The 13964-nt window shown below is 42.8% G+C and overlaps 1 protein-coding gene across 2 annotated transcripts; it reads left to right on the top strand.

Annotated features, from left to right (window-relative positions):
• Positions 1-579: 579 nt before the first annotated feature.
• On the top strand, positions 580-12406 carry C54H16orf87 (chromosome 54 C16orf87 homolog). Of its 2 annotated transcripts, none has more exons than XM_078617490.1 (4): positions 580-894; positions 2772-2877; positions 8517-8726; positions 11483-12406. In XM_078617490.1, exons 1-4 carry the CDS (start codon positions 826-828, stop codon positions 11599-11601), a joined length of 504 nt encoding a protein of 167 aa, XP_078473616.1. In that variant the 5' UTR covers positions 580-825; the 3' UTR covers positions 11602-12406. The 2 variants fall into 2 exon arrangements, with proteins under 2 accessions (XP_078473616.1, XP_078473615.1); XM_078617489.1 differs by having other exon boundaries at positions 11480-12406.
• Positions 12407-13964: the final 1558 nt, after the last annotated feature.

The raw sequence follows: 13964 nt of genomic DNA, 5'->3' as shown, positions 1-13964 counted from the left end.
GGTTAAAAAAAAATCAACAACAGCAAACAACATCGTCAAAAGTTAAAGGCGTTTTCAATGTGCTAAATATACGGAATGAATCATTCATATCAATCCGCGGGTCTTTCATATTAAAATTCGTGTGAATTGACTTCGTACACCCCCTCCCCCATCTACACCCCCCACCCTCCCCCATCTACACCCCCCACCCCTCCCCCATGTACCCCCCCCCACCCTTTACCCCTCCCCCATCTTCCCCCTTATCCCTCCCCCTCCTTTCATCCCCCCTTCCCCACTCCCACCGACCCATCCCCCTATCCAACCCCCCCCCGATAACTTCCCCCACTCCCCCCTCCCCATCCCCACGAATGTCCTTCGCGCGCCCCCCCCTTCTCTCCGAACTCTTCTGTGATTGGTCACCCCCTCCCCCCCCCGTATCCTTGGCCAATGAACGCGGCCGTAGGCGTGGTCGCCGCGGCAGCCTCGGTCACGTGCTCGTCGGCGCAGGCCAATAGCGCGCGGGTCAATCGAGTTGGAGGGGAGGGGCGAGATTGGGGTGGAGGGGAGGGGCGGGGCTGGGGGGGAATAAGAGGGGGAGGGGCTGGGGGGAAGGAGGAGGAGAGGGGGGGGGATGGAGGAGGAGGGGGATGGGCAATGGGGGAGCCCTTTGTAAATTTATCGCAAATCGAAAGTAAAATTTATAATCTCGCCACCTTTATTATTCGCGCGCGAGGCGATTAGTTAATTATCATTTATAAATTGTTGCGAATTATTTAGTTTAATGTCGTTCGTGTTGACGCGTCGCTGAATCGCGATTCGTTTTGGCGGAGGTTTAAACTGAAAAAAATGTCCGCAAATAAGTCTAAAAAGAGCACCAAAACGGCGACTAAGAACTGCCCCCAATGTGAACAACAGGTAAAACGGGGGGGGGGGGAGCGCTCGTGAGTTACGATAATAATTGTAAGAAATGTATATTCGCACGTCAAGATTTAAAAGCAAAAAAATCTGCAATAGTTTTTTTGAGTTTCTGACGAAAGTTTGATGCTTGAGGGAGGGTTTCGCCTCGCAATATCGCGCGCGGGTTGGCAGTCGTTAAGCAATGGTCGATATTAAGTTATCTTTTATTTTTTTAAGTCGTCGCCTTCTGCTCGTTCGAGTTGTTTTTTTTTAAACCTGAAAGCGATGCGTTTGTTATCGCTCGCGAGTATTTTTTCTTGTTTTGTTTTTATTTTTAATGAACAAAAAAGTTTGTAAAGTGTCCCTTCGTAGAGCGACTAAAGTAATATTTGGCGTTGCCTGCTTGGCACTACTCTTAATGTGTACAGTATTATATAATGTGCGATTGTTCTACGAGTTGTTTCGGTCGTTTCTCATTTTAGTCTTCGATAAATTGTTTAATTTGGCACAGTTTATTCGTGTTTATTTTGCTCGTTGTGAATTTAATGTTTTTTTGTTTGTTAAAAAGTTGCCCCGTGTTCTACAAATTAGGTCAAAGGTGATTTCTTAACGCCGATGCCAGCGTATTTATGTTTAAAAGTTGAACTTTTAATTGTGTTTTAGAGTACAGTGTTAGTGAGCGATGTTTAAGGCTTTAAAGTGAGTTATAAAGTGCCTCGCTTAATTGTATTGATTTTGTCACGTACTGTATTGCTATTCAAGTGTACATTGTATTGCACTGTACTTCACAAAGGAATGTTGCTTTAGGCTTGTGCTATAATTATAGTTATAGCGTAGTTATTATTGTAGTATTTAGAATGTTAGGTGAAATAACGTCGTGTACTATATATAAATATAATAAAATGAACATTAGTCATACCAAATAATAAAATTACATAATACATCGATTAAAAATATTCAGCTTATTCATTATGATATTGTCTTTGTAATTGTATGATGGGCATCATAACATTTAATAATCTTAACCAAAGTAACATTTTACTTGTTGGTGAGATTTACCAGTCTTTCGTAATGATACTAAATAAGTACGATCAAATCTGTAAGGATAAAGCATTCAACAGATTATAATTGTTTACACAACCTTATGCTATTGACACTTAATTATTGTGGTTATTTCATTTTAGTGTATAATGGAAAGAAGAGTTAGTAATGATGGTGCCTGTAAAACATTCCAAAACTAAATTAGACAAGTCGAAATAATATTGTAGAGAAGCGATGACATTGTACTAACTGGTACATAGAATATTTATCGTGACCATCACAAAGAATTAAGCTTGTTATTAAGTGTTATAACAAAGCATTAATAATAATGGTGCTTCTTTAAACAATTCTTTCAATGTGTACAGCTTGGCCATGCAATATGAAGACACTAATTACAAATACAGTTGCTCTTGATAGTGTTAAGCGGTTATTGTGTTAATACGGTAATAACCGGTAGCTTTTGTTCGTGTACTTAACAGCTTTTAATCAATGCGACTTTATGCTGCTTGCCAATCGTTTTCATATTAACGATCGCTAATATTTTTTATTCATGATAAGTAATAATGGTGCATTTAGTAGCAACATACAATGGAATGTTTGTTATGCAAAAGGGGCCATTTGCCCGAAACGTCTGTATCGCGGCATAACATTTTACTTGGAGAGGGCAGTGTTGTTGAGGAATATGATTTCGTGTGTTACTTTCACGTAATCTTTGTTATCTCACCGTCATGTAGCAGCGAGTGACGGCCGTGTAAGAATGAGCAGCAGTAGTAGTAGTACAGTAATGTAATGCTCCTGTGCTAACCCAATGTGGCGTCCGTGTGTGTATTCTGTTTCCCCACGCACGAAATTAGATCCCGGTCGCTTGCAAGTCGTGTACTTGCGGGAACATATTTATCAGCAGAAAACTCCTCAATTTGGCCCAAGCAGACAAACCAAGACCTACCCCTGCTGTACACGGTATGAGCTACTAAACATTTTGTTTGCAGGGAAAGCTAAAAAACGTTGCGTTTGGAGGTGTAAATGAGTCTACTTTTGATTTAATCGCTTGAGAGCTGACTTGTGATGCTCGTGATTTTTTATTATTATTATCATATCCACTGCTGAATGAATGCTGCCCCTTCCCTTTGGTTATTGGAGGGAAGATGCGTGACCATACTTCACCACGCTGGTCAGTGCGGGTCAATGAAAGGGCACACAGTACTATCACAACTTGTGGGAATTCACCATTCGCATTGACGTGACCCTTTTAGGGTTGGCCCAGGCACACATCCAGGGGTGCAGTGCACGTATTAGGAGATGTTAACTACCTCTCCTGGTGTGCAGAAGGTCGTGGGTTTGATCCCGACCTGACGCCTGCTGCTGTATATTTAGAGTTTTCATGTTCTCCCCGTGGATTTTTCTCCGTGTCCTCCGGTTTTCCCCCTCCACGTTTTAGAAACGTGCGTTTTTAGCTGCTATGAATTTCCAAACGATGATAAAGCCGCCACTTGATTGGGCCAACATTTGATTGTAGCCACGTTGCTTCTAAAAAGAGCTGAATATCTCAGTTGGGCCTTAGCTGGTAAAAAAAAAAGTTTTTTGGAACGCTTGTATTGATGATGCCCTGGGCTCCCTTGCAAACAAGAGATGTTCCATCTCGAGGGATTTATTCGGGAAGAACATTTTAACAAGTAATTCAACTTCCGTATGTATGCCAGTTTTTTTTACATTTTAATTTGCATTTTGTGCGCAGCGCTGACTTGTTAAAATGTGTACCGAGGTGCATTGATGCAAAAAATGTTTGTCTCGACAATGTGGATGGACTTTGGCACTGCTTGTGTATCGTAATGTTGTATTGCACTCATAATTATATGGACGCATAAGTTAAATGCACTTTGAACAAAAACAAACTTAGTTCCTTTTACCAAACTGCCCGAGCATGTTTTCCAGATATTCTGAACCACGATGAGCTTGTAACAATACCACCCGCGGTCTTTGAGGCCACTCTAAACCCCATATTTTGATTTCGGCTTTTCTTGGAACGCAGATTTAAAACTTGATGTCAAAATGCATGATGTTAGAAAGGTGATTCATAAGGCACCCTTGGTGCAACCCAAGCTTAGTCTCAAGTCTTACAGACTTTACACCAACTCGCCTTTTATTTGATTTAAACATGCTAACTAGCCTGTGTTTATTATAGGGGTGATTCACCAAAACTTAATAAGTAAACCCTTTCCGTTGACTGGAAAACAGACAATTCCAACCGACATTATTCTGTTCCACTTTTGAAAGTGAGGCCACTTTAACAATATATAATGTGTATTGAGGCGTCCATTACCTCATCTTTATCAGCCTTTAAGCTATAATAAGTGAGGCTCAAAACATGTTCAACCAGAAATAGCGAAAAAAAATCGTCACTCGTGTTCACTTATTTTCAGCACGCTACGAAATGCTAAGAAATGCTATTGTGTTGAGCACGTTGTGAAGGCCTCTGAGCCCTTTTTCACTTGAAAACGTTGTTTAAATTAGCAAATACAAGTCTTGACTGATGACATGGATTTTGAGTGTGCTGGAAATTTTCCTCTGTGGTTCGTGGCTTTTTGCCGTGCTAAGTGTTTCCCCATTTTCATGTCCGTGGATTTTGGCTTGTGAATGAAATGTTGAAAATGTGCGCCGCCGCTTACAAAAGGCAAACACCACCTACCACACCCTAAACATACTTAAAGCACGTAAAAAAAACCCCAAGCACTGTATGTACAGTGCAAGGGACACACATTCATGAATCTGCAAGACACAGGATGTATGTAAATATGGTTGGGTGTCACGCCACCACTGCTTTTACTGTATGCCATATACTGTGATGTTTTCTGAACCTATTAAACCACACTGACCAGCATGGTGAAGTATAGTCAAACATCCTACCGTACTCAAAATGCATGACGAATTTCTTAATCCTTCAGTGGATTGACGCACGTTGGTAAATTATTGTTATTATTAATATTTAATCTGTTAGAGTTTGCATGGTTTTCAAATGAGCCATCATTAATATTTCACTAAATTGTGGGCTGCGCTTAGCACATGTTGCGCTCCCAGGTGGAATGAAGCGGTTTGGGTTGGCTCCTGTCCTGGTTTTTCCCGGGATCTGTGAATCTTGAGTGAATATTAGGATATGGTTCCCAATATCGCCATGGTACTCTTATCGGGGGGTGTTGAAGGATTTATAGAAGTCGCACAGAAGGAAGTGGCAGTACATTGTAGTACGCCTTGAATTGAAGCTTTCGTGACTGCAGGAATCCATACTCTTTGGTTCTTTCGGTAAAGTCACGTAGGTATAAAATAACATAAATCACGACGTTTTGGGCGCAACACAAGCGTCCGAAACGTCGTGATTTATTTTATTACCTACGTGACTTTTACCGAAAGAACCAAAGAGTATAGTACGCCTCTGTGCGTTTTTTGCGGATGTTAATAACAGGAGTTTATTTCATGGATAAACACGGATAAATTAAGAGTTCCTCATTTTACATTTAGAATAAGAGTTCTGTATTAAAGTAACCATTTAATGCGTGCAGGAATCTCTTCTATGTAAAACATGTAAATAAAAAAACTGATTTACTCAGGTAGTGCGGTTCTTTGTTAATCTTCTTTTGGAAGAAAAAAAATCACCCAGACTCAATGGGTTTTTGACCTGGGATTTAAATACGGATTTCCATTCATTTGTATGCACTCGCCATGCAGCCCCTTGCCCTGTGAGACGCTCCCTCCTGCTGTGAGATGCTTCCCCAGTAAAGTGGGAGTCCACGACATTGGCGGGAGCAGGGGACTGCCGTGTTTAGTACACTCATATAGATTTCCCTTTTTAAGAGTTTTAACAGATATTAAAAGAGCAGACCTACGTCTCCAAACACAAACGTTTTTTGAGTCTCTAGGCCGATGGGCTTTCTTGACCAATACTACTGTGGAGCAGTTAAAGCGAGCACACACCCTGGACTGGTTTTGTGCCTCTGGATCTCATTAGCAGAGTCCAAGCTTGTTAAACATACCACTGGGTTGCCAAATGTTATGGGCAAGGGCACTCTGTCTAAATGACGGGGCCACTGTTCAATGCAAATATCAATATTGTACTATTATTATGAGTGTGCTCGTTTACCCCGTAACGCCTCAATTGAGTCTTATTACTTTTTTCAGGAGGGTCACGCCAAGTTTCCACAGTAGGGGGCGAAACTTGCGACGTGTATTCCAATAGACTTTTTGTGTTGTCATGCAACATTTGGACGATGACGCCGACACAAAATTGCCTCCTTTGGCTCGTGACGTCACTGGATCATTAGCGACCTCGCGAATGTTTTAGTATAAATACACCTCCAAGTGTTAATTTAAAGTTTGAATAACATCTGCGGTGTTAATTAGGCCAGCTGGTAGATTCCAACCGCCTGAGCCTTTGTGTATATATATAAAACCTCTCCATTATGCCTTGTGAATAATTCCTGTGCAATAACCTACGTAGGCAAACATCTGTTCTGTGTTCACATACAAGATATTGTATTTTAGTCCATCGGCCTCTTGCCTGCTGAGTAATAGTGGTGTGGAATGTCGAGAGACCAGCGGAATAAAGCGGAATGGTGTGCAGGACACGATGTAGATTCAGTTTGTTTTTGAGATAAGCGAACGCGGGGACCACTTTGCATTTTGAAACATAAGCTGAAGCAAACCTGCTTTTAAGTCATAAATGCATCTCCACAGCAACAACAAAGACTTGGCACTATTCCAGGGAATGCAAGCGAATACGAAATGACAAAGTTTATCCTTGTCTTTGTGGCAAGTGAGACTCGTTTTATGGGGCATTTCTTATGCTATCGACTACTCGTGCATTTCCATTTATTACCTGGACTTTTTTTATTCCACATCTACCAGTTCGAGTTATGTCACTGTTAGAGCGTGTGCGCCAAGAGTCTCATTGCCCACATTGTGCCACGATGCCAGCGCTGTATTTTTAATCATCCTGACAAGGGCAGGCACGTGATTAAATACTCCCGACGTCATTTGCTAAGCGAGGCAAATTACCTGTGGTGACGATGCTAGAACTGGAACTTCCATTTTCTTTTGTATCCACCAGAATAATCCTAAAGCCTGGTATCGATCCCAATGATTGAATCGCCACGAATGCACCCGATCCCTTCACATCTCAGAAAGCTAGATGGAGTTGTGAAGTCGGGATGTATCACCACCGGTACATACCAGGAGTTGTAGTTTTGGGGCTGCGAGGTGTTGTCAGGAGATGGCAGTGCATTCTCAAGGATTTTCCAATTTCTTTGGACATGTCAAACATTCATTAACAGTTTTGGCCAAAGATCACTGCACATAAAATAGTCCAGAAACCTGATGAGGCTTTTGTCAGTAAATAATTTACGTTATTTTTTATTTCTGGAACCTGAATTTCAAGCCGTGGAGGCTGACCATGCCCTTTGTCTTGGCCAAGCTTTTGTCTGTTTAAACCAGAGACGAGATATGTGCACTTGCTCATTAGCATCCACTGAATATACGTTGTTGAGAAGGAATCTGTGGTAGGATGACGTGTCAGATGACTGCAATGTCTGTTGCTCGTTTCCTGCCAGTGGAATGAAAACACACAGTGTCGCTCTGAAGAATGGTTGCGGAAGTTATTGTGCTCGGTAACCTTTTTTTGAGGGTTAAATACAACGTTTGCTTCCTCCTTCAATTCGGTACCGAAAGAACATGTCAGATTGATTTTAGAAAAATGAAATTCCATGCAATTCGTGTCGCCACTAAATACAGAATTGAGCTGATTTTAATGTCTCCTTTAAGTTAGTTGTGGAGAAAGTACCTTTTCTAAGTTTGCTGCTTGGTAAGATTCAATTAATCTCCGGGAAGTTAAATCATTGTTGGTATTAATGTCCCTGTTTGAGTGGAGGGGTTTTTTTTCAGCCCCAAGCATCACATGGTACACCACAGACATATAAACACAGGCCTCTGCACCCCATCAAAACGTTTTGCGTTCAAATGGTTGCCATAGGATCGCTTGCATTTATGGCATTTGTTTTTAAGAGGGTTAACGTTCTGGGGGAAAAAAACACCTTTGAACAAGTACATTTTCCAAAAGTTGCTTGAAAACAATGTTTGTAAAACTTGAAGGCTAATTCACGTTACTCATTTTTAAACGTTGGTACGTTTAGATCAAATGACGTAATTTAATTCATGATCATATTTATTCATACTGGAGGAATGTCAGCTAGGAAGCTTTTTTTTTTTTCACAGATGTCCAGTAGTTTCACAGATCTGAATGTGTGTTTGTGCACCAGTGTTTTTTCGAGTTGTGCGCCATGTGTTGTACGTGACACGGTCCCAGCAGCTTGCCTCGCGTACCGAAGAGAGCTACGCTTGTTGCAAAACGTCAGACTGCCGCTCGATGTGCGGTACAACCCGAAAGTAAAAGTCAAGAGATATCCGGCACGTGCGCGAGAAACTCCTTGCGTTTCATCCACGTCTCGCGTGCCCGATTTCGATTCGACTGCAATTTCTATTTTTTGTAAAATGAACGAAAGTTAAAATGATCAATTTCCTCTCTCTACGTTGTTGTTGTTGTTTTATCTTCCAAGTCGAGACAAAACCAGAGTCGAAACGCCGGCGGCCCGAACGCGCGCGCAGAGATCGCTACGGCTCGTGCTCGGGGAAATCGTCGGACGCGCGCAAGGTGCCATCGGGCAGCAGCAGCAGTAGCAGCAGCAACGGCGGTGGCGGCGGCAGGGGGGACAGCCGCAAACGGGGTCGGCCCAAAGGGTCACCCAACAAGGGCAAAGATGAGAAAGGTGCGTCCGCAAACAACCCAAAATTAATGCCGTTCGCCTCGGTCGTCCGTCCGTTTGCGTTGTCTTGTCTCGTACATTCTGCCCGGTTTGCTCCAAATGCCTTTTTTGAATTGTTATGTTTGTATGTTGAACTTCTTTCGCGTCGTACGTAGCCAACCGTGCTGCTCTGAGGTTGTGACTTGCTGACCTGCCCACCCCCACCTGGAAAACTGTTCAAAAGGAGCTTCGTTGTTTATTGGATTCTTCTAGTTTAAATAAAGCGTTTGATTCTGATAAAGTAAAATTTACTTTAATGATTGGCTTTATTATTTGTGGTTGGTACAGTAAGCGAGTCGGGCTTACTGTCGTCGTGACCAATTATTCAGTCGCTGGAGGGTGCAAGACTATTTTTTTCCTTCTGGCTTTTCCTTGATTTTTTTTATTTTAATGTGTTTTTGATTTTATAGGTACGACTACCTTAGTTTAATTTACACTAAAGTTTTGCAATGCCCTCTTTAGTGGGGGCGAGTTTTTACTCAAGTATAAATGGAATTAATGAACGTTGGCTTGAGGCATTGGTGATCGGATCTGGGGTGCCACGGTGGCGAGATGTTAACTACCTCGCCTGGTATACAGGTCGTGGGTTCGATCCTGACGCTTTTTATTTGGAATTTGCATGTGTCTCTCTCTCTCCATGGTTGCGTGGATTTTTCTCCGGGTCCTCTGGTTTTTCCTTCTACATTTAGAAACCTGCATGTTAGAGTATTTGGCTGCTACAAATTTCCACCTGATAAGCCACTTTGTTGAGCGATCAATTGTGGCCAGGTCGCTTCTGAAAAAGAGCTATGTAGCTCAGTGGGCCTTACCTGGTAAAAAAAAAAAAACATTTAACAGACTAAGGATTAATTTAAATTGTGTCATTTTTAATGAACTGCAATCACAAGGTATTTGTAATTTTGAAAGTATTCTTGGAATTGTAATTAACCACAGGATTGCTCTGAAGTGACTAATAATGGGCACGGATGATGTCGCGACGTTTAGCTCCACGTACTGGGAGCGTCTTCGGGAACTGAACACGCTGCTGTCGTAACCCAAAACACATTTGATGGGAGCTATGCAAAAAACACAGAACTCCACAGCACCCCGACCGAGAAAATAGCTGCACATTAACTTTAATGGGACTGATTGCGCACCGCCAAAAAAGTGGTATTCACAGTCTGTCCTTTAAATGAACACTGCAGTACAACACAACACAAGGAGCAGGTTTTGTTTTCCGCTAATACACAATGGATTGATTCATCGCGAGAGAGAGAAAATCCCGCGCGGTTATCTTTATAAGGAATTGCTTAATAGCTTTGCGTTCGTGGTACTTGGGGCACCGCCGTTGAAAGTCTGCGCAAACACGTTGCACAATGGAACATAAACGACGTGACATTTTTTTGCACAGGTGATGCATAGTTGAGTTTCAAGCTTCCTTCCCACCCACATCATTTTAATACTGTTAAACAGAACGCGTCGCTTAATGTAAAATCGTGTCATTTGATACGTCCAATTGTTCAACACCCAAGTATCGTTGTTTATGTATGTTTAAATTCTAGATTTGAAGCTTTCGTGACTGCAAGGATTCATACGCTTAGTTTTTTCGGTAAAGTCACGTAGGTACGGTAAAGTCACGTAGGTACGTAGGTACGTGACTTTACCGAAAAAACTAAGAGTATGTTAAACTTCTTTCGCACAGAACAACCGTGCTAATCGGAGGTGCATATCCAACTGCAGAAGCCGAGGTGTAGTCTGTAATGTGACAAGGTCATATTTGTGAACGTGTCTTTATACTATGGCAGTTACACCGCGCACATCCGTGGGTGCAGTTAGTTCGTCATGGTTTATATTTTACGTTCTGATATATATATGACGCACTGTACTGAGTCTCTCTACAACACAGACGGCTCAAAATACCAACAGAATCGTGTTACGAGCGAGCGTACTCATTTGTGAGTGAAATGACCTTCGTGTTTCCATGTACACTATATGCTTTCCCCACATGCACGTGTTATTAATGCAATGTATTGTGTGTGTGTTTTACATCAGAATGTCGATTACTGTATGAGCCCATGAGCGTGTGTGCGTCACGCCTGTATAAACATAAATATGTAATGCTTTATATACAGAGGAATGTAGACCCACAATCCCCCCCCCCCATCGCCGCCCCCTCCTCCCCTTGAATGGCGGCTTTTCCACCACATAAGCAAGACATGGCAGGGACTGCACCTTTTATCGGAGTGGGGAAAATTAAATACACACAGGAGCAAGAACACTCAGGTGGTTGGAGAGTGTCTAATCAATAGCAGCAATTGTAATCGTGTGGTACTGTATTAATGGAGAGTTTTACAACTACCATGTTGAAAAGTCAGAATCCTCCAGGCTCCCCTAGTTTAGACATTGCCCCTCTGTCCACATGACATTGCTTCGACATGCCATTATTCTAAACATTAATAGTCGGTGCTGCAGAAACGACTATAACTGAAATATGTCAAATCTGCAATCCCAGGTGTTGCACGGATAATTGTTTTTCTCACGTGTGCATTTTACAGCCACAGGACCCCAAATTAACGTAACGTCCTGGCCTGCCCCTGCTGGACACCCGTGAAAAAGCTTCGTAGCGCATCGGATTCCTCCAGTAGAAATCCAGATTCTGATTGTTAACAAGTTCACTATCACGGGGTAAAAACTCTGCTGAACCTTCTCACCGCCTCTTTCCCCCCCCCTTCCCCCAGCAGAGAAATCGGAGCGCGAATACGACATTTACGCCGGACTGTCCGAAGAGAGGGCATTCGTGTTCGCAGTGGCGCTTGCCGAAATCAACCGTCGCATACTGAACCAGAGAGTGGCTCTCTGACGCACGCTCACCCCTCATCCCCCGCCCCCTCCTCACCTACCCACCCCTCCTTCGACGACCACCACCACCACTACCACCTTCCTCCTCGCATAACCAGACAATGGCCTCGTTTCCTCGTCACAAGCGGCGGTGTGAGCGACACAAAAACAAAAATCCCTTCTGCGTAAAGACCGACTCGTACGCTCTCGCGCGCTCTCTTCGGACGGCACACGTGCACTGGATGGAAATGCACTCCGCGCTGTTTGGCGTTGCATTATTCCAAGAGGCGCGATGCAACTGAACGCGTCCCGATTTCTTATTTTTGTGCGAGCACTATATATATTACAAAAATCATCCTTTCCCCCCCCACGCCCCACCACCCTCTTACCGTACTCAAAACTTGATTATTTGCGATGTTTTTTGTGATTTTATTTTTTGTTGGCGCTGGAGACACGGCATGTGTGTGTGTGTGTATATATAAACACTCAAGCCATCATTGAATCCCTTTGTTGGGGGGCGGGGGAGCGCAAGTAAAACGACATTTCCTCACTTGCACGGCGAACTACGGCACTACACTACTGTCTGACATGCATTGCATTAATGTTTTGAGAACAATGTTCATTTTTTTTATATTTGCTTCGTGTACACACTTGAATTGAGCTATATAAAAATAACGGCGTTATGTATTGATTGCATTCAACTTTTGATATTTGGTACCAGTTTTAAAATAAAGGAAATAAGTAAAAAAAAAAGATTGCACATTTTTAAATCTGCATGTACTGGCATCATTATGAAAGACTTTCATTAAAGTATTGGGTGATAATTGCATTGTCTCATGTACTATTTTGTTATCCCTGTGGTGTTATTTACATTGTATGATGAATCCATCCTTTTCGAAAACAAGAGCCTCATCCAATGGCTAGTAAATGTGTGTTCAGCTTTATTTGTATTTTTAAAATGTAAAATCTGGTGTCGGGAATTATTTTGTTCAATGTGCTGGTCGCAGCATATTGTGAAACCAATTTTTACCACAGTAGGGCCTTAATGTTGCCATAGCGTTTTTTTTTTAATCCAATTTCAAAACATGCGAGAGGTTTCCTGACGAAGTCTTAATACTGTAATGTATTTCTAGCGCAGAATTGGTCAAAGTTCTCGCTGGAAATCGGCTGCCGTAAATGGTAATAACAAACGTATTGTGGAGCAGGTTTGTCCAACCAAATATGTGCTATTTTCAGTCCACATGCATTATGAAACGCTGCATTTCATTGATTTGAATAGCATACCAATTCCACGCCATATTTTTTTTTAGTAAAAACTCACCTCCCACTACAGAGGGCATCGCAATACTTTAAAGTACATACATTAAACGAAGATAGTCGGACCGAAAAATCCAGACGCATGTATAAAAAAATATCAAAATGAGAGGAAAAGCTAAAAGGGGAAAAAAAAGTTGCAGAGTTTCCTAAACTGTTTCGATACTCGGAGCTAATCTTCGGGGCCGGTGGAAGAGTTCCACATCTTAGGCGCCACACTCGAGAAGGCCCATAATTATACTTGTGTAGCGGCTTTTCATCAATGATCTCAAAGCGCTGTACAGGACACAGCAGCAGACACTCGGCATAAAATAATATAAATCCATTGAAAACACATTCCTGCGGAGGGAGCTGGTAGGAACGTTGGGTTGCTCGGTCAATGGCCAGGGTCAACAGAGGCGTGGTGTATTTCGCAAATATGCCCGACTGTGAGGGTGGGCACAAGCCGGCGTGAGTAGGTTAAACGTTGAGTTTTATAAGGGCACCACTGGGTGACCAGCGCCTCCCCACCCCTCCCATCCCCCACCCAGCCCCACCCTCCCCACCCAGCCCCTCCTCGATTATTGCGTCCGTGGAACCAGTGGGTTCCTACCAGGATAACCATTTACTAAATGAACTAAGTTTAATAAGCGGAAAGGGAATAATAGGTTTTAAGGCGCATTTCTAAAATGTCCACAGCCTCGGAGTTCCCCCTCTGATATATCGTTCCAGAGCCTGGGGGCGACACGAGAAAAATCTCGGTCACCCATTAACCGAAACCTCGACCCAGGAATTCGGAGAGAACATCTGCATCATGCCCAGATCTTGGGGACCTTGAAGGGACACACAGGTGCAATGTTGTTGGCTGGGGCAAGATTGTTCACTGCTTTGTAAGTTAACAATAGGATTTTTGAACTGTATTGTGAAACTGGAAGCCCAGTGCAGTAAATACCCGTGACTTTGCTAATGTGGGAGGAATTGATGATGGTTGGGGGTGACACGGTTCAGCGGTCGCAGCACGTTTGCAGCTTGCTGTTCAGAGGTTGGTGGTTCGATTCCAGCGGCCCACCCTGGTCATTGCTGCAAGGTGTA

Source organism: Lampetra planeri, chromosome 54 (assembly GCF_965212315.1).
Source record: "Lampetra planeri chromosome 54, kcLamPlan1.2.h2, whole genome shotgun sequence".
Lineage (NCBI taxonomy): Eukaryota > Metazoa > Chordata > Hyperoartia > Petromyzontiformes > Petromyzontidae > Lampetra > Lampetra planeri.
Note: the sequence above shows the minus strand (reverse complement) of the source record. Positions and strands in the feature narration are given on the sequence as shown.

Bases quoted from the DNA above. Each gene is read 5' to 3' on its own strand.
- C54H16orf87 (XM_078617489.1), top strand. From the start codon at position 826: ATGTCCGCAAATAAGTCTAAAAAGAGCACCAAAACGGCGACTAAGAAC. The intron at 895-2,771 runs GTAAAACGGGGG...GCACGAAATTAG, and splicing joins GCCCCCAATGTGAACAACAG to ATCCCGGTCGCTTGCAAGTC. The intron at 2,878-8,516 runs GTATGAGCTACT...TTATCTTCCAAG, and splicing joins ACCTACCCCTGCTGTACACG to TCGAGACAAAACCAGAGTCG.